General features: G+C 41.3%; 1 protein-coding gene across 1 annotated transcript in view; it reads right to left on the minus strand.

Moving 5' to 3' along the window:
* Positions 1-3,157: 3,157 nt before the first annotated feature.
* Positions 3,158-20,048, minus strand: part of tnmd (tenomodulin) — a 47,260-nt gene continuing 30,369 nt past the window's right edge. Inside the window, exons 4-7 of the mRNA XM_073487640.1 lie at positions 18,484-18,594; positions 12,918-13,077; positions 11,700-11,803; positions 3,158-4,078 (exon numbers count right to left, since the gene is read on the minus strand). Of these exons, the coding sequence (XP_073343741.1) occupies positions 3,869-4,078; positions 11,700-11,803; positions 12,918-13,077; positions 18,484-18,594 (585 nt within the window). The 3' untranslated portion in view covers positions 3,158-3,868. The remainder of the gene's footprint in view (positions 4,079-11,699; positions 11,804-12,917; positions 13,078-18,483; positions 18,595-20,048) is intronic.

The raw sequence follows: 20,048 nt of genomic DNA on the forward strand, positions 1-20,048 counted from the left end.
ACCTGTCGCTACCACCGGAGGCGATTTTAGAGTCTGTTGGGGCCAAATCAGAAATTCCCAGGGGGCCCCTCCAACCAGCGTTTAAGGAAGGAAGTTGTAACGTGAATCAAACTTCACCTCCTCAGCAATCATTTCTGCCGGAGTCATGTTGATGCTGGTTGTTAAACAATGAAGACAACAACTCCCATTATCCCACACTTATGTCTTTTGTTTTGTTTTGATTGCAACACGTCTACTGGCAGAAGGTACATCCTGTGCATTTAAAAAATAAAAACCTAGACTACTAACCAAAGATGTTTTGATTGTGAGTAGTTCGATGTTTCAGAGGAAAAACATACTTTTTCAAGTGAAATTCCACTGACTTGATCTTGTTTTTCTGTCCTGTCTACATATCTGCGGCGGCCTTTAAACGCACTCACTAAATATTACAGTAATTTACTTCACATCACATCACTGACATCATGAGACACTGTATATTTGAACAGGAAAACCATGAAACAGCTTCAAAGGCTGCTGACTAGATTCAGCTGGTTTCCTCGAGATGCTTTCAATGACCTCTGGAGATTTGCATTTCAGATACCAAGACGTGGATTCACTTTTTCGCATTTGGACCATCTCCATTTTTTTGCTCTCAAGTGCAGTATCACCACCATCATGTGTCTTTCTGGGTCTCCTCTATGAGGATTTTTAATTGTGTGAAGTTTGACTTTCATGGTTAATATTGGACTTTTTGTCCCAACAGGCATGAGGAGCTCTCAGGGAGCCAGCTGTAATATCTGTATCAGCCTCTCCAGTCAGGGTGAGCCATCCCATTCAGAACGACTCTCAGGGCTTCCATGGCAATTTACGCTTACGACTACACAAAAGAGTCCTCAGAGTCCTCCGAGACCTCGCCAGATAGACAACTAACAGCATCTTACGAAAAAATAACACTTTACACTATTTCCCAGCACCCAGCAGCAGCAACACAAGCATGCTCAATGCATCCGTTTTACTAAACACTCGACTATTTGATGTGATAAGCGGGAAATAGTGAGAAATGAATTACATATACAATGATTTTATGAACTTTTGTGAAACGCCTCGGGGGTCTTTGCGGTACACTTGTCAGTTTATTTGAAGTATGTTTGCAATTATTGCATTTGTTAACTCATGCCACTATTTTTTTACTTGACATGTTGCTTTGGGCTATTGACATTATTGATTTAAAAATAACAATACGGTTGCAGTCTGAACTGAACATTTATGAGCGTATCCATAAAACATTTACATGCAGTAATATGTTTCGCCTCTTTTCCCACAAAAAAACCCCATTTCACTGCCAAATATTATTGATATCACTGACATTATTATCACACTGAGCCAACACGAGTCAACATCAAGATTCACTAAGCAGGCGAAGCAAACAAGATACACAAGAGAGTCTCACGTTATAAAAACAGAAACAATAAAAGCATACATGTCCAGTTTCTTCTCCTGTCAAGGCACGTTTAATTTGACGCTAAATGTTGTTGCTAATGAGCGATGGGACTTAATGCAGACGTTCTGCCTGTTCTGTGGGTTGCGTGAGTCAGATTCAAACCCACACTGCATCAGCTTTCACACAAACACCCCGGGGTGTTAAAGTTTCTTTCAAGGAAATCCTATTGTTTCATATGATAGGACAACTGAGATTATTCATACAATGAGATTTTAATTGGAAAAAAAATAAGGAAAGAGATGGAAACTGAGGCTTCAAAGTGAAGTGTGACAACAAACCGTGCTCCATTTTTCCGTCTCTCTGTTTAACGTTTGAGTATCTCGCATAGCTTCGAATACTCTTGGGCATTTATGCAACTTGTTATTCCGATGACAGAACATCAATTACAAATGCCTGTCTCGCTTGCTGATCCGTTAGTTGCAGATGAGAGTCATTTCAGCTCGACAGATTGAGATGTGGTGTTACAGATTAAAAAAAAATCGCCTCGGCAAAGCGGAAACTGTTTGAACAGTAGCACTATTTAAAGCATTCTGCGCCTGGCAAACAACAGGGAAAACAATGGAGGACAACACAACAGTAGCTACATCACAAAAGGACGGCTGAGATCTGTGCATCTTTAATTATACCTCCTTAGTGTAACATGATACCAAAAACAGACAAAAGAAGTGTTATGAGACGTCTCGAGGCTTAGGCGGCTTTGTTTTTAATTCTTCTGGCATGTTAGCGTTATTAATAATATTTGGTAACACTTCAGATGAGGGAGCACAGTTTAACCATTAGCGAGTGGCTTATTAGCACACATGAGCAGCATATTGGCTCTTTATCAATTACTATAAAGTGTTTTCACCAGTAGTTTGACACACAGGTTCTACTGGTGAATGATTTGTGAGAAAGATTTGAGTTTTTCGTGTTTTGTCACATATAGAGACCAAATTTATTAAGTGCTCTTAAGTGAGCGCCTTAACTAAATGGGCTTTCATGCTCTCATATTGGTTGTTACGCTAGTTTTTATTACCTCCGTGCCCGTTTGGTTGGTTTGTGAGCAGGATTACACAAAAACTACTGAACGGATTTCCACAAAACTTGAATGGACGATGGGTCTCTGCCCAGAATAGACCCCATTAACTATTTATGTGACGCAGTACAAAGGGCTGGATGTAGCGCATTTAAATAGGTTTTCATTGAAGGTAGTCTTCTTTTAGCCACTATACTGTAACAAATAGTGATAGAAACCTGCAACTATACCAATGTACAGCTGAGACAGTGAAGTGTTACTTTGTTTCTCTTTTAATCTACGTGTTATTCCTCAGCGCAATGGACACTGGACAGGACACTAACAACGGCCTCCTGGGTGGAAGTCCTGTCCTTGTTTAACCCGACCTCCTCCCCCATTCAGACTTTTCACCCTTTGTACAACTTCACCTGATTTCCTCCTTTGCTGCCGTAATAATTACTGTGGCCACTAGAGGTCACTGCCTAACAAGAAACATATATATGGGTCATAATAAACTGCTTTCAAAGTCGACGTATGAGGTTGTTTTTTGTATGATATAATGCTTTAAGATGACTAATAAAGAGCTGATATGCTGCTAGTATGCAAGCAAATAAGCAACTAGTCAGTATGTGTTCCCCTAAAGTGTTACCACATTATTATTATCGCTTATTTCTTTTCTTTTCTGAACTTAAATATCTTGCATATAGCGTCATAATTGTGTGTGAATATTACTTTATATATCTGGTGTCTTTACATCATTTCTAACATGTACTTTGCGTGTGTGAGAATATAAGAAGTGCTGTATGACTTAAGCAAGCGACGTTATTGAGTATAGGGAAGGTTTTTATATGCTAGTTGTACAAGAAATGACAAAGAAACTAATCACAAACAACTGAGACAATATACAGTATATATACTTAGTTAAATGTGTAATGTAATAGCACCATTCTCATTCTTACGTATGTTGTTGTACTGTATGTACATTTACATACATTACAGTATGAGTAGAATCCATAAAGTAAAAAAATGAATGCATGACAAAGTGAAGGACACACAGTGCTGAAGTATTTTTCAGAGTAGATTAGTTTCTGGTGACATCTTCCAGACTAAATTGTTCCCATTAAACAGGATCAAACAGAGAGGATACTAAACGAGTGGATAAGCAGAGAAAATCAGAGAGCTGTAGACGACCACTGTCTTTTAAGAAACAATCAAACCCCTTCAAATGCCATTAAGACTGACTAAATCGCAATGGGCCAACTTTCAGATTGGTTAATAATTGTCTGCAACGGACTGTTTTGGTCTCACAAGAGGTCTGGACTATTTATCACAGGGAGAATTTTGCACCTTCGCCGACAGAAACAAGTTTTAATCCCAGACGGCACCACGCCTCCTCAGATCCTCCCCAGCATGCGGGCGATCCACCAGTTGCACGGCATGACAATCTGACAGATGACACGGCCTCCTTGGTAGTAGTACGGCCACGGGTTGAAGCCACCCAGAGGCTCGTGGTAGCGGCGGCAGTAGCGGTAACCACGGCGGCATTGCTGGCAGCAGTAGCCGCGGTCATCCAGACGGTTATCCAGCTCGATTCCGACGTCTCTCTGCCGAGGACAAACACAGGAGAGGACGGGGTTACAATCACACACATGACAAATGCCAGTCCTCCCGAAGGCAAGGGCAGGAGAGGAAGACGAGGAGGAGGAGGAGGAGGAGGAGGAGGAGGGAGGAATGGCGTGAATTGATGAGGCTGCTTTGCTTGTAGGTCAGCAGAATATATGTAAAACCCAAACAAGAGTGAAAAGATCAGAACTGATGTCTGTGGAAATGCAAAGTTGTGCCATGCTTGATGACTGTGACAAAGAGATCAAGATAGGTGTGGGAGTGAGCGAGCTTCATTTAAGCTCCTGGAGCATAAAACATGATATAATACCCTTGACCTTTCTATTATACCGGAGGTAGCACGACTGTGGGCTGCACAATCCCCTCCGTCTGTGAATCCAGCATTCACAGCCTCTCCTCCAGTGCTATCTTCAATCAAAGGGACTCTAACATTGGTAGTTACCAGCATAATTACACTATTTCTTTCATCTCTGACCTCTTAACTCCCTCGACCGGAGCCCACACTCTGCACCAAAATGGCAGCCCCTCCTCCAATAGAGCATTCAAATTAGAGCTCCCCACGTCTTGGCGCCCTCCCCCTGACCTTGACTTTAAGTGCATGGCACATTCCTAAAGCAATTAGCAGAGTAATGATCGCCTAACAAGGATTCTTTCATTTGCTCTTGCTGGCTGCCTCTGAATTTATAGAGGGGCCAAATGAAACCCAAACGAAAGGTAAATTGGGTAGAATTAATGGCCCTTGGATTTTTCCATTGTGCTGGTTGGTTCATGCCCTCGTAGACTCGTGGGGGCTGAGTGCCATGCCTTTGATCAAGAGCGACTCCAAATGGGGTTCGGAGAAGTGCCACTTAACTCACCGCGCAAGTTGAGGCAGCAACTGCCCTCAGTATGCATTTGACCACATTTCAATCTCTTTTAGTAAATGAATCCCCAGAGACAATCCGGCGCTGTCTCGTTAAACTGCTCAGATCCAGGAGTCGATGACTTCACATTCAGAACCAACTGGCATAATTCTTACAATGCGCTCACAATGACTCAGCTACATGCAACAGTGCAGAACAAAACACATCCACTGCTGGGACCAGAGAGCGTGTGGGAATTGTTTAAGGGGACAGGACCCGCAGGAGCACACGGCTGAGTCCTTCTGGTCCCTCGCCGCATTAAGTTTGGGAATTAGGGGGTTTTCTTGCATCTATAAGTCAGGGGGTAGTCAATCACGGAGGTTTTTAGTTCATTGTATTTGCTTTCTTCGCCGTGGCAGCTGGCAGACTACGATCACATAACAATAAATTCACCATAAGCATGACTCACAAAAGAGCGCACCCTGCATTTGATGCGAGCGATGATAAATTGAGTAAAATTACACCCTCGTGAGACACACTTAAAACACATAGAAAGGGCTGCGACAGATGATATCTGCCGTGGCTGGGTTTGATTTATTACTATGACAAGCGCAGGTAGGCTTTTAATGATTTATTGTTTCAGTCAAGTTTCAGGTCATCAGCTTCCAGGCAACAATCTGTTATGGAAACAACACGAAAGCTGTCAATGGACCAATGATAATCTTATCTGCTCCTCGCAGCCCCGAAACTGGGTTTGTTACGAAATGTGGCGCTCCGGCTCGGAAAATGAAGAAAGTATTTTATTCAAATGATGCCGCGTTTATCAAAACAAACAGCCAATAGGCGGCATTGTACCTTAAAGACAATTAATCAGAGCTATCCTTTTAAAACGGAGGGTACATATTAATCACTGCGGCTTTGAGTTGCCATCTCTAGTGGGATGCTGCGGTGATAAGAATGGTTCACCTTGGGAAATCTGAGGCAGTCACTCAAAAACAAGCAGCATTAATGAAGAGTAAAAGCCATTACCCCCTCGCTGCATCTGATTTCATCACACACTCAGGCTCACGTATACACATGCAAACACACGCACACACACACACACACACACATACATACACACCGAGACACCTCTGTGCATAATATGAGGCACTGGATATGAATGAGTCTGCAGAGTAGAAGACGGCGTCAGTCATTCAATAAGATGTAATGAATCAAAGCACGACTCCTCTAATCTCCACACTTGTTGGTGTTATTTCACACACGCTGATCACCGCTCTTCATGAGCTTGAAGCACATGCCTGGATGTGTTATTAAATCTCATAGCAGAGCTCGTCACATTCATTCTGGGATCAAAACAGCAGAGATAACATTTCTGTTTCATGGCCTACTTTGTATTCAAAAAGAGTGTTTTTTTTTTTTTTTATGTAGAAGCCCAGGACAGTGCAACACACGAGAATGCCTCGCCGCCTGTCCTGATCTCAGATTCTCATCTCACGGTGCTCTACAGTCAGGTGGAATGACAATGAAATTGGGTGTAATTGAATAAAGCGATAGTCCTGTATTTCAGTAAACTCTGCCGGTTTACCAGGAGTGATAAGGAGCTTTAGCTTCAGTGTAAAGATTTCTCCAGAGGCACAAACAGCTCCTGCATTCATGGATTTAAATTCCTTCCGCTTTCTGCACTTTTTCTCTCTCTTATGCATGAACAGTCGTGCAGCCTGACCCTGGATGAGGCTCCCAGAGGTTTGTAAAAGGCTGGTCCGAGCTCAACGCACAATGCAAACACTCGACGCAGGCAGAAACACACACCGAACGCGTTTACACGTGTATGTGTGTGAGGTCATTTCATATTGGAGGCCCCATCCATGCTATGTGGGTCAAGGACAGTGGTAGCGTGCCTTCAGCCTTGTCAGATGGTAGTTATTCAGTTTGAAATTTCCAGGGCCACCTCTGATACACACTGCTCGCTGAAATGGCAGCCGTGGCAAAGGTCACTTCCATATATCTGTCAGCCTCTGTCACAAGGACTCCAACAATTATTCTGCTCAGACGTGGGAAGACGCGGCGCAGAAATTCGGGTACGCAGATGAAGTGAGTGCTTGTTTTTAATGTGTCAGGCTTGGTTTGTGTGTGTGTGTGTGTGTGTGTGTGTGTGTGTGAGAGTGAGTGTGATAGATAAAAGGCTGCAGGTAGAAAGGGAAGCATAGCGAGCAGCAGACTGTGTGTGTGCTTGGTGGTTTGCTGACTGTGTGCACATTTACATGAGTTCTGAATGAAGCAGAAAGAGGTTTTGGCTAACACATGTGGCATCCCACTGGAATGAGCGAGAGAGTTCAGACTCCCAATTACAGACTGCTGCCTGCCCTCTGCTTGGCCACAAAGGCCTTTGTTATCACCGGACCCACAAACAGAGCCTGGATGTGCTGCTGGAATGGATTGCAGTGGTATGCATAACTCAGCTGATAGAGGCAGAACGTTTCAAAAGAAGAGCCGAGTTTTTCATCCCCTGGTATGTTTTAATTGCATAGCACTGCATCGCCTGCCACAGACGATGAGGGAGAAGACAGAGAAGCTGGGGGGAAATTGAGGAGATGAGCGGGAGGTGTTTCTGGGACGGGCCTGATAAATGTCAACATTACAGGACGTCTCATTTCTCCTCACCGTTTCTCACCGCTCTGAGGAGGAGATGGAACCCACCTCATTATCCTTGAATTTAGCTTTAGTGTCTATTCACCTGTAAGTGTTGAATGTGTGTGTGTGCATGTGTGTCGGATATCTTTCCACCTGCGTATGTTCCTGGGATCTTCAGGGCCCAGACGCACCAACCGAGCATCGAAAAACTAGCGGCAATGAAGGCTGACTGTCGCATGGCCTGCATCTTAGCACGAAGTGTCAGTTCTTTAGCCAAAGAAATGCACAGAACTGGTTCCAGAGGAGGCACTGGCTCTGAACCAGCACCTGAACTGCCTTAGTCGAAAAGGGGAATATGGAAGGTAAAGTGGTGGCAGTCCGTATCAGTCATTCAAAAGGGAAACTCAGATACACAAACTGCTGTTATGATTAATGATGTTATCATTTTCACACCTCTCTTTTGACTTTTTTCTCATAATTTTGACTTTTCTTCTCTAAAATTTCTCTAAAATTTTGATTTTTTTTCTCATAATTTTGACTTTTTTTCTCTAAAATTTTGACTTTTTTCTCTAAAATTTTGACTTTTTTCCTCTACAATTTTGACTTTTTTCTCATAATTTTGACTTTTTTTCTCTAAATTTTTTTACTTTTTTTCTCTAAAATTTTGACTCTAAATTTTGCCTCTTTTTTTCTCATAATTTTGCCTTTTTTTCTCTAACATTTTGCCTTTTTTTCTCATAATTTTGCCTTTTTTTCTCTAACATTTTGCCTTTTTTTCTCATAATTTTGCCTTTTTTTCTCTGAAATTTTGCCTTTTTTCTCATAATTTTGACTTTTTCTCTCATAATTTTGACTTTTTCCTCATAATTTTGACTTTTTTCTCTAAAATTTTGACTTTTTTCTCCATAATTTTGACTTTTTTATCTCATAATTTTGACTTTTTCTCTAAAAATTTGACTTTTTTCTCTCAAATTTTGACTTTTTTTCTCATAATTTTGACTTTTTTTCTCTAAAATTTTGACTTTTTTTCTCTGAAATTTTGACTTTTTCTCATAATTTTGACTTTTTTTCTCATAATTTTGACTTTTTTTCTCTAAAATTTTGACTTTTTTTCTCTGAAATTTTGACTTTTTCTCATAATTTTGACTTTTTCTCTCATAATTTTGACTTTTTCCTCATAATTTTGACTTTTTTCTCTAAAATTTTGACTTTTTTCTCCATAATTTTGACGTTTTTATCTCATTATTTTGCCTTTTTTTCTCATAATGTTGACTTTTTCTCATATTTTTGACTTTTTCTCTCATAATTTTGACTTTTTCCTCATAATTTTGACTTTTTCTCTAAAATTTTGACTTTTTTCTCTCAAATTTTGACTTTTTTTCTCATAATTTTGACTTTTTTTCTCTAAAATTTTGACTTTTTTCTCATAATTTTGACATTTTCTCTCATTATTTAGACATTTTTCTCATAATTTTGACTTTTTCTCTCTCATAATTTTGACTTTTTCTCTCATTATTTAGACTTTTTCCTCATAATTTTGACTTTTTTTCTCATAATTTTGACTTTTTTTCTCATAATTTTGACTTTTTTTCTCTGAAATTTTGACTTTTTTCTCATAATTTTGACTTTTTTCTCATAATTTTGACTTTTTCTCTCATTATTTAGACTTTTTCCTCATAATTTTGACTTTTTTTCTCATAATTTTGACTTTTTTTCTCATAATTTTGACTTTTTTTCTCTAAAATTTTGCCTTTTTTATCTCATAATTTTGCCTTTTTTATCTCATAATTTTGACTTTTTTTCTCATAATTTTGACTTTTTCCTAATATTTTGACTTTTTTCTCTAAAATTTTGCCTTTTTTTCTCATAATTTTGCCTTTTTTTCTCTAAAATTTTGCCTTTTTTCTCATAATTTTGACTTTTTTTCTCATAATTTTGACTTTTTTCTTTCATCATTTTGACTTTTTTTAATCTCATTATTTGACTTTTTATCTCATAATTATAGCCACTTCTCATCGAGAATATGTCTGATAAAAAGTTGCTGGTCAAGACTAAATGAGTGAAATCATTTATATTACAGCGACAGGCTCGAGGCCAGACTTTTTCCTCATAATTTTGACTTTTTCTCTAAAATTTTGACTTTTTTCTCTAAAATTTTGACTTTTTTATCTCATAATTTTGCCTTTTTTATCTCATAATTTTGACTTTTTTTCTCATAATTTTGACTTTTTCCTAATATTTTGACTTTTTTCTCTAAAATTTTGACTTTTTTTCTCATAATTTTGACTTTTTCCTAATATTTTGACTTTTTTCTCTAAAATTTTGACTTTTTTTCTCATAATTTTGCGATTTTTCTCTAAAATTTTGCCTTTTTTCTCATAATTTTGCCCTTTTTTCTCTAAAATTTTGCCTTTTTTTCTCATAATTTTGCCTTTTTTTCTCTAAAATTTTGACTGTTTTTTCTCATAATTTTGCCTTTTTTTCTCTAAAATTTTGACTTTTTTCTCATAATTTTGACTTTTTCTCTAAAATTTTGACTTTTTTCTCTCAAATTTTGACTTTTTTTCTCATAATTTTGACTTTTTTTCTCTAAAATTTTGACTTTTTTCTCATAATTTTGACATTTTCTCTCATTATTTAGACATTTTTCTCATAATTTTGCCTTTTTTTCTCTAAAATTTTGCCTTTTTTTTCTCATAATTTTGCCTTTTTTTCTCTGAAATTTTGACTTTTTTCTCATAATTTTGACTTTTTCTCTCATAATTTTGACTTTTTCCTCATAATTTTGACTTTTTTCTCTAAAATTTTGACTTTTTTCTCCATAATTTTGACTTTTTTATCTCATAATTTTCCCTATTTTTCTCATAATGTTGACTTTTTCTCATATTTTTGACTTTTTCTCTCATAATTTTGACTTTTTTTCTCTAAATTTTTTTACTTTTTTTCTCTAAAATTTTGACTCTAAATTTTGCCTCTTTTTTTTCTCATAATTTTGCCTTTTTTTCACATAATTTTGCCTTTTTTTCTCTGAAATTTTGACTTTTTTCTCTAAAATCTTGACTTTTTTCTCCATAATTTTGACTTTTTTATCTCATAATTTTCCCTATTTTTCTCATAATGTTGACTTTTTCTCATATTTTTGACTTTTTCTCTCATAATTTTGACTTTTTCCTCATAATTTTGACTTTTTCTCTAAAATTTTGACTTTTTTATCTCATAATTTTGACTTTTTCTCTAAAATTTTGACTTTTTTCTCATAATTTTGACTTTTTCTCTCTCATAATTTTGACTTTTTCTCTCATTATTTAGACTTTTTCCTCATAATTTTTTCAGGCAGGAAGTTAGACACAGGGACGGCATAGAGCATCCGGACACTTTTCAAAATAAATCACCCTGTGCAGACAAAGAAACCATGTGACTAAGAAGCCTACTCACCGATCAGGGAGAAATGACGAGATAAACACAATCCCAGCAAGTCAACAATATAAAGCAGGCATGACGTTCTGCTTCCTGACGGGAGCCGGAACAAAACAGCGTTGCACGTGCAAGGTCACGGGTGGAATGAAGGCGTTACTGTGCAACTGCTGTGTTATTTGTGTCAGTACGAGTGCTGTGTAATATACTTCTCTATATGAGTCTCCCTCGCAGTCAGGGATAATTAGCCATACAGCAGTGAGAGGTTTACCCGCAGAACACCAAAATATGCTACTTGGCCTCCCATTCATTTTATACGCTTTGATAATTAAAGCATTATTAATAAATGCAACTTATCTGTGCAGCAGTGAGTGACCTTGAGAGCGCTGCTTTGTACAGTGCTCTCCACCGCCTCGGAAAAAAAAGGAAGTGAAAAAAGGAACTATCGGGCGCTGTGAGGCACAAGTTGCTGCCTTTGAAAGGCTGGATATTCCTCTCAATTAATGGAGAGACATTAAGGGAGTCTTCAATGAACTGGCCTTACTTAAACAGATATATAGAGCAATTGCTGTGCCCTCTGGTGCACAAAGTCAGTTTTAACATCAATTAGCGAGCGATTTATATGCAGAAAGAGTGGAGGCAGAGCCGGAGCTGATTGAAGTGGCTTTACTGTATCTCGTGGTGTGGTCCCCGATTGACGTGGCGCACTTACGTAGTCGTTCACGGCGACGTGGTCCTGGACGTCGCGGGCGAAACGCTGACCTGCGACCTCGGCGTCGGGCGCGTCCACGTTCTCCAGATTCTCCACGTCGGCATCTGAATTCACAGAGAGGGCAGATAAAGGAGAGGAGATGTTTGTACGCTCGCCACAGTTTTCCTTCTTTTGTCTGAAGTGAAATGAGAAAGCTGCGGCTCGTGCGCTCTATTTTCTCGGTGGCTTGATGTTAATTACTAACATTCAGGAGAAAAACTTTCCAAGGTTTTTTTATGCTTCTGTCAAACTGTGCGGTTGTAATACCAACATGGTAATTTTCCACTAATCCTGATTAGTAAAGCCCACACATCCTTTTGAGACAAAACTCTTAAAAGAAAATCTCCAGATAATCAACAGCAGTAAACTAATACTAGATTAACTTCCACTGCATTTCAGACGGACATATTTTACTTTTTACTAAATGTATCTGATTGATGGAGGTACGTTCATCTCATCAAGTCACTTTGGTTTATTAATCAGTACCAGAAGTCTTAATTTTTAGATAATCTGCAATCTGTTTAATAGATTATGATTCATTATTTCTTTATTTATTGTTTCCACACCAGAATATTTACACATCATCATCGTAAAAAAATTTCTTCTGTGATCGTCATCACCGGATTTGACCACAGAACACTTCTACATAATTATTCTGTTTTGGACCAAAATAAAGTTTTTATTCAGCTAAAATCTTGGACACTTCATGAGGTTTTCTAAAGGAATAACAACCCACAAATTTAATTTTCGAATAATCCTTCAACATTAACATTTTGTGACTTCGTCCTCTTTCCATTTCCAAACATGAATTTGATTATATAAAAAAAACAAAAGAAAAACAAGTCTTTCACACCCGTTTCTAGTATTCAGAACAGGTTGACGGGCAGATTTTCTTCACCTCATTTTAAGAAAGATTTACTTCAAGGACTTTTTGCAGCACAACACATATATGATCATAATATAACAGGGTTAAAATCAGCTCCACCTCAGCGATACCTCTGAGTATCTTCCACACTGATACTTAAATAAAAGATCTGAATGCCTCTTTCACACACACAGAGAGAGAAGCCCAGGCTGGAGGGGGCTTGTTTGGGTCTCTACATATGACCTGTGGGAAGGCCCTCCAGTGAGAGTGTTAATAGCCTGCGTTTAGAGGCAGAGGTGCCCCCCTGCTCTCACCGCTCAGAGGGGAGGGATGGATCCAGTGGATGGGCAGCTCCTGGCAAATCTCCCAGATCTTGGAGTCAAAGAGGAAGGCCGAGTTAACGATGGGCTCCTCTGCAGGAACCCACACTTGGGAGTTATCCACCTTCGTATCCATGGCCTTGGTCTCATCCACCTGCTGGGAACACACACACACACACACACACACACACACACACACACACACACACACACACACACACACACACACACACATTCACATATAACATGTCAGAGCCTGTAAAAAGCGTCCAGGCCCCGACACAAAACTGTCCTGCATTTGCACTCTCGTCCCCCGAGCCGTGCATCCTCGTCGTTTTATCTATCACCTTTCCGTCCGCCGAGAGGGCGGCGACTTTCCCGACTCCAGCCGCCCCGACTCGCTCCTCTCTCCCTCTCCCTCCCTCGCCCTCTTCATCGAGCCTCCGGCATGCTCTTTTCTATTATACATCATTGAAATTCACAGACAGTGATGATTTGACTTTTAAATGACTTTAGAAGTGGTCTTCATTACTCTGAGTGTGGCTGCAGTATCGTTTAATGTGACAGACACAATAAAGCCTTGCATTCGCCTCCCCTCACCCTCACCCTCTCCTCCCTCCCTCCCTCGCTCCCCCCTCCTCCACTACAATGCTTCGCTTGGCACCCAGCACTATCAGTGGGCTTAATTTGTTGATACTGTAGTTCATGAGCTGTAAAGTAAACTATTATTGCTTAATGATAGGGACTACATGTCAGTGTTGTCTAATAGAGACATATGAAGGGGATTTGGTAATGCTCTCCCCTAACAGTGGAGATATTTATTTTCTTCATGTATATGTAAATACACACACAAACAAACCCCCTCTTCCCATTCCCTTGTTAATTAGCAGCCCAGAACAGAAAAACAGTTCACTTGACAAATGTTTTTACAAGGTGATTTTCTTCCCAGTCTAAAGCTTAATTGCACATTAGTTAAGCTTGACGTAGAATCCTGGGGCTATAGTCGGGAGCGGGAATCATTTATATCGGGTCGTGCCCCCCCCTCCCTCACGTTCACCCCCGTCACTCTCGCTTGAATTAGACTTTTGCTTTCCGTGCTGCTTCTTGTTTGTCATCGAGCGACACAGTTGTGACCTGCAGAGACGGGGCGGAGGGGGAAAAAAAAAGCTGTCACATCAAAGATTTGGGTTGCGGCGCAGGAGGTGCCTCACCCGAGCTTCTGACACACTCCCCCCCCGCCCCACACACTTTTAAGCCCCGGCCAGTAGACTTATAATGACTCGGAGGACTGGTGGTGCGGCGGGGTTGTGGTGGTCTGGGTCGACGGGGAGGTGGGGGTGGGGAGTCGCTCTGGCGTTGAGCAAAGTGCGCTCACCATTCCCGTGGCTGCAGAAATTAAAATCAAACTCGAGGAACACAAACAGCACTCTCTAATTGGACCTCTTAGCCACTGAAGCCAAGTGAGTCTTCTCTGGGAAGTAAATGGAGGTCACGACAGGGGGCTCACAACATGACTTTGACTTCACAGTTGAGAAACGACTCCAATAACTTGCAGGAGAGGGCCTGAGGGGAGGGGAGGGAAGTGGTAAAGGTCAGCATTTTAGCATGGGGCAAGGATTTCTAAATGCCAGCTGACAAGCACAAAGACAACATGATTACAGTCCACCAGTTTATACTCACTTTTCAAAAGGCTTTTCCATTTTTGGTATTGACAAATGATATATTATTAGAACACGAGCAACTTTTTTATCGCGTATCGGACCTTGGGAACGACGGTAATTTGTTTTGCCTGCTCCTGGTGTATGTATTCTTTCCGCCTACAGTGCACAACTTAATTATACACCAGTTGTACTGTAGTTAATGAATTTACCCTCTCCTGCCACTCTGTCCCGAGGGTGGAAACACTGTCTACATGACACATTGTTTAAAGGGCTGCTATGTTTGCCAGGGATCAACAAAGATTTTCTCATGATACCCTCCAGCTTTCACACGCACCTCACATAACACGGGCAGGCAGGGGAGCGGGTGTTATTATGCAGCACTACCAGGTGGTGAACTTTAGTTGACACCTATATTCAGGCATCTTACAATGAGAGCGCTGGCACTTGCTTAAGGGCACTAAAGGCCTGGTCACACCTGCATTTAAAGCGGTGAAATTTCACAACAAAAATCTAATTGTCTCTGGTGGGTTTGACCAAATCCGAGCACATTTTTTTGGGGGCTCGAGCTCAAGTTTGGTGAACTTTGACATGCAAATTAGCGCCACTGACAAATAGCAAACCGTCTTGATGGTGCTGACCTTTGAGGGGAACGAGACAGACGAGGAATCCAAAACAGAAGAAGCTGGAAGTATAAACTGCTCCGCACAAAGGAGAGATAGTTAACAGACAATTATAAAGACAGGTGGCGGCGTCACAGTTCATCGATAAAGGACCCAAACGCAGACACAGAGGCAGGCTGGACGACAAACATGATGAGCTGACATCCAACAGTCTGACGTCCAAAATCCTAAATGCAAACAACAAATGCAGGCAAAGGAAAAAAAGAAGAAAAGAAAAAAGGGAAATACTCGACTGAAGACAAACAAGAAGCTGCGGATAACAAAGCTGGAACACAGACGACACAGTTGAACCACCAAAGAGTTAAGAAAAACACAGACATAATTATTGGAAAATACTTTTTTTTCCAACCGGCAAAATTCACACGAATGCCCTCTCATCACGGAAAATCTGAGAAAATTGTGGTACATGAGTCACTGAGTAGACGTCATGGGACGCTGAAATATAGCGGACGAAGGTTTACACAATAAAAGGGGCGTGAAAACAGACAAAGACAGGAAGTGGAAAGGTAAACATGACTAAATGAGGATACATTTCAACATAAAAACAGGAAATCAACTGAACTGAAACCTCGGACCGTGACAGGCGGTTGTACAAACACATCTTTTGAAGGAACGGTGTGAACTTTCTGTCTCATTAGCGACCACGCTAGTGAGGACAGACACAGAAAGCAGCTCGGAGAGTTGTCGTGATGCCGCGCTAACATGTTCCTGACTGCAAAAACTGAAGCGTCACACATCTGTATGTTGATCAAAAACCTAGTTTGCTCTCGTTGTCAGTATTCATAGATTATCTCGTGCTTTCAAGTCCATCATGGCGGATCTGAGTTCATACCTTCATGAACAAACCGTGCGCTCGCAGGACGTCGGCGTACAGTCACATCCTCTGTCTCTCACCGTTTCTCTGTTTGCAGTTGTTGTCTGTGTGGGAGGTTTTTGGGTTGCTGGGTGAGCTTTGGTCATCCATATTAAGTGGCTGTTTAATGGAGCAAGCAGCATCCGTTGACAATGTTAAGGGGTGTGAGGGAGGCAGATGGTGGTTTCTGTGTCAGACTGGGGGAACTGGAATGAAGCTCAGGGATTACTCCTCAGACATTTTATAGAGGAGGCAAATTGAAAAGGGAGGAAAAAAATCCTGGCAAACAATTCATGTTTGTCACCTGGTTTTCCCTCGCAGGGGCTGCATTTCCTTATCAGCCGCTTGCAGTTTTTCCGCAATTTTTGCCATTGTTTTTTTTTCACCCCAGCTCTAAAGCCTGCCGCGGCTGCTCTGAGCCCTCTTTCCTTAAAAGCCTGTGGCTGGGTTAAGCTAGGAACCATTAGTGCTCGGCTTTAACCCCTGTGAGCTTCTTGTGTTTCACCACACGAAGAGAAACTTGCTGCTGATCTGCTTGAGGGTTACATGTGGGTGGATTCTCACAGAGGACAGATCACGGGCCGCCGTCTGAAGACAGACCTTGGTGAGGGCCGGATCAAGGTCACTGTTTAGCGCCTAAATGTGCCCCGCCTGATGTTCACTGAGTTCCTCTTGAGTGGTCCAGTGTTTTTGTGGTAAGAAAATGGGTACATGAGTCAAATAATTGGGGAACAGAGAGAGTTCATTCATATTCCAGGTGCAGGAACAGTCTGACAACACAAGCAAAGAGATGTCTAGATCATCTTCAGTTACTGCTTCAGTCAAACATCATTACACAACATGTTCTGCCTCGTGACTTCCTGGTGTCTCACTGTGAGTAGCCGGGCGACCATCAGAGACACCAGGAAGCTACCGCCACTTTGGGTTTTGTGCGGATTAAACGGAAAAAAATCAATATAATATATTAGTTTGTGAGCTCCAGAGGCGCTGATAGGCCGATTTTGGTACCTGCAGAGTGTGCCGGGGCAGGTCTTATGCTAGGCTAGGCTACAAAATCAGCTTGTAGCATCTAAAGCATCATTGCTAAAGTGCATTCTCCACCTGAACCACGTCCCTACGACGGGCATGCAGTGCACAAACCTGAAGAAACGCTGCCTGTGAACAGAATCCAGGCAGTAACGTACTTGTCACAACAAATAAGTAGTATGTAAATGTTGTGGCTGCCTGGTTAGCACCACTTAGCCTGACAGCCTGATTCAGGGCTGCTTGGTAGCTGCACTGTAGCAGCATGTGATTGATCAGAACAACTAAATGTGAACCACTGCTTAAAAACACCTTTTAAATTTGGATTTTATTGAACGTGGTGCAGAATCTATTCAACTCACAGCTTCCATAGCTACTGGTATGAGCCCGAGCCACTTTCCTGGCCTCAGATTAATTCACTTTGGAGCTGTGCATTGAGCCAATTAGGCTTCACAGTGCACAAAAGCAGACAGAAACGGCTCGGACATATGGTGCTGCCTGGGCAATTAGTATCTGTAAACGTGGATCAGACGTAATGAAGATGAGAGGGGGAGCGCTTGGTTTTTTTGGGGCGTAACAGCTTGTGTTCTTAAAGTTAAAACTGAGACTGTCTTTGTCTTTTTGTGCTTGGACTGACATATTCTGTTTTTTTTTTTAAATGAATCCGTGAGCGTCAGATATTTGCCAGCTACTGTAATTCTTCCCGGCTACAATGTGAAATGTAAATGAGATGCATGCAAGCAGAAGAGATATTTGAGCGAGAGGATTTTTCTCTTTGAACATACAGCCCACTCAGTGAATTGCACTGTGACACAGAAAAATTGGGATTTTTTTGATTGATTGAATCTCTCCCATTCCTTTTTGCCGAAGTTCACATGCGACTATAAGAGAAAAAAAAAAAAAAATGAATCACTCTAAACTTAGAGAGGGAGCCTTGTGAATTTTACAAAGAAAATCTTCTTTTTAAAAAATACCATTTTAATGGCTTACCTCTCACTCAGACCTCTCTCTTGCACCCTTCCCCCTTTAGGCTATTTGGGTAGAGCCTTTGGAGGAGATGATTAAAAATTAATATTGGCTCAAGATTGACAGCAAACACCATTTGATGTGAGCCACAAAGAGGCTATGGGTTTGTGGGCAGCTCTCTGACGGTTTCACAGGCGCCGCAAACCTCAGTTTATTCTTCAGTGAGAGGGGTTGGGGGAAGATAGGATGAGATGGACAGGCTGAGGATTTTTTTTTGCGTGGTAGCTCACACTACTCTGGTTATCTCCCTACAATATGCATGACAGCCTGAGAGTCTGAGGGTACAGACAGGACGAGGGGAGGAGGAGGAGGCGTACCAGTAGCTCTGCGGCGTCCTCGGCCTCCACCTCCGCCACCGTGGGTAGCTTCCTAGTTTGGGTCCTGATGTAGCACCTCTGATGTTCGGCAAACCGGATCCCAGTGATTCCCTTTGAAAAAAACAGAACAAGAAACGAAGGGATGATCAGAAATTCAGACCTATGTATCATTCATTAGCCGTCTGTGATGTGGATATCCCATAAGCACCGAGGGCGAATGGATTTAAAACGCTCGGCTTTTTGCTGATAATCAAAGCTCTTAAAAAAGTCAAAGAAGTTAAAACCTAATGAGTGAGAAGAAGAGGTGTGTTTTGATCTCTCTCTTTTCTTTTTTACAGCGCGGGAATAGCATCGATGACTGCTCGGCCCCTCGCAACACGGTCTCGCTTTCAAGCTGACTGGAAGTAAAAAGGCGAGGGCGGCTCGATCGTGCTTTTTAGCAGGATATATTGCACAGGAGGGCCAAGTGACATTGTTGAGAATGAAGTGTTTTCTACAGAGAGCGCCTCCATTGAATTAGGCAGTCATAGGTCCCTGTCACTCTCTTAATCTGCGCAGTCAAGTGTGGAGTCGCTCTCTTCAGCTCCACTGATGATCCTCCACCGTGTGGACTGTAGCTCCATTCAGTCTGACACACGGAGCCTCAATGGGCAAGAAAGATCTGTTAATTCTCTCTCTCGCTGCCGTTCTGTGTTAATCTAAGATATTCAGCCGGAATAAGTCTGAAAGACTTTTTTTTTTTCCGTAGATCAGATTGTATCCAATTTATTTCAGAGCTGCTCATTCGGCGGGCCGCGTTAGAGCCGACGTCAGGATCTACATCTGCCACGGCCGCTTTAAAAATGTATCAGCTGAAAATTGTATGAGCTGTAGCATGAAAATGGACTCGATCCAATCTAAATTTAATTACAGTAACACGGTGATTACAATGACATCTCCTTTGAATCGGTTAACTTGACCATGTGGGCGCCGTTTCCACGTTTTTTTCCCCCGCGGAGCTGTCACTCCCAGAAAACCCACAAACCAGCCGCACACGACATGATGCAAAGTGACGCCTGTCATCGTCTACCGGCCTGTAATTTCATCTGCGCGGGGGGAAAAAAAAAAAGGACGGGGGGCAATAATAGTCTCAAGCACAACAACATAATGTTGATGCCGGGGCTTTATTGTGATGAGTCTCTGTTTAATTTGGGTGTACTGAATTGGTGAGCCGCCGCCGCAGAGGAGGAGGAGGAGGAGGAGGAGGAGGAGAGGGCGATGTTGTGATGAGATACAATGATTACTGGGGTTGGTCAATCAGAAAATGAAGAAAGACACATTAACACAAGGGATGAGAAATTGGAAAAGCAATGTCATTTTAACAGACAATGTTAAGATATTCATTCGCCGTATCCATTTGCGAGATGCTCATCTAGCGTCCATTCAAGAGAATAGAGGAACATGAAACCGCATGCATCATTCAGCCCCTGTGAATAAAGAGCTAAAGTGATGTCGGTGGGTATTAGTTCGGTCGATGCCTCGAAATGATCAACACGAGTTTATGCAGAGGGACGTCTCTCACTCGT

This window comes from Pagrus major, chromosome 18 (assembly GCF_040436345.1).
Source record: "Pagrus major chromosome 18, Pma_NU_1.0".
In the NCBI taxonomy this organism is placed as follows: domain Eukaryota; kingdom Metazoa; phylum Chordata; class Actinopteri; order Spariformes; family Sparidae; genus Pagrus; species Pagrus major.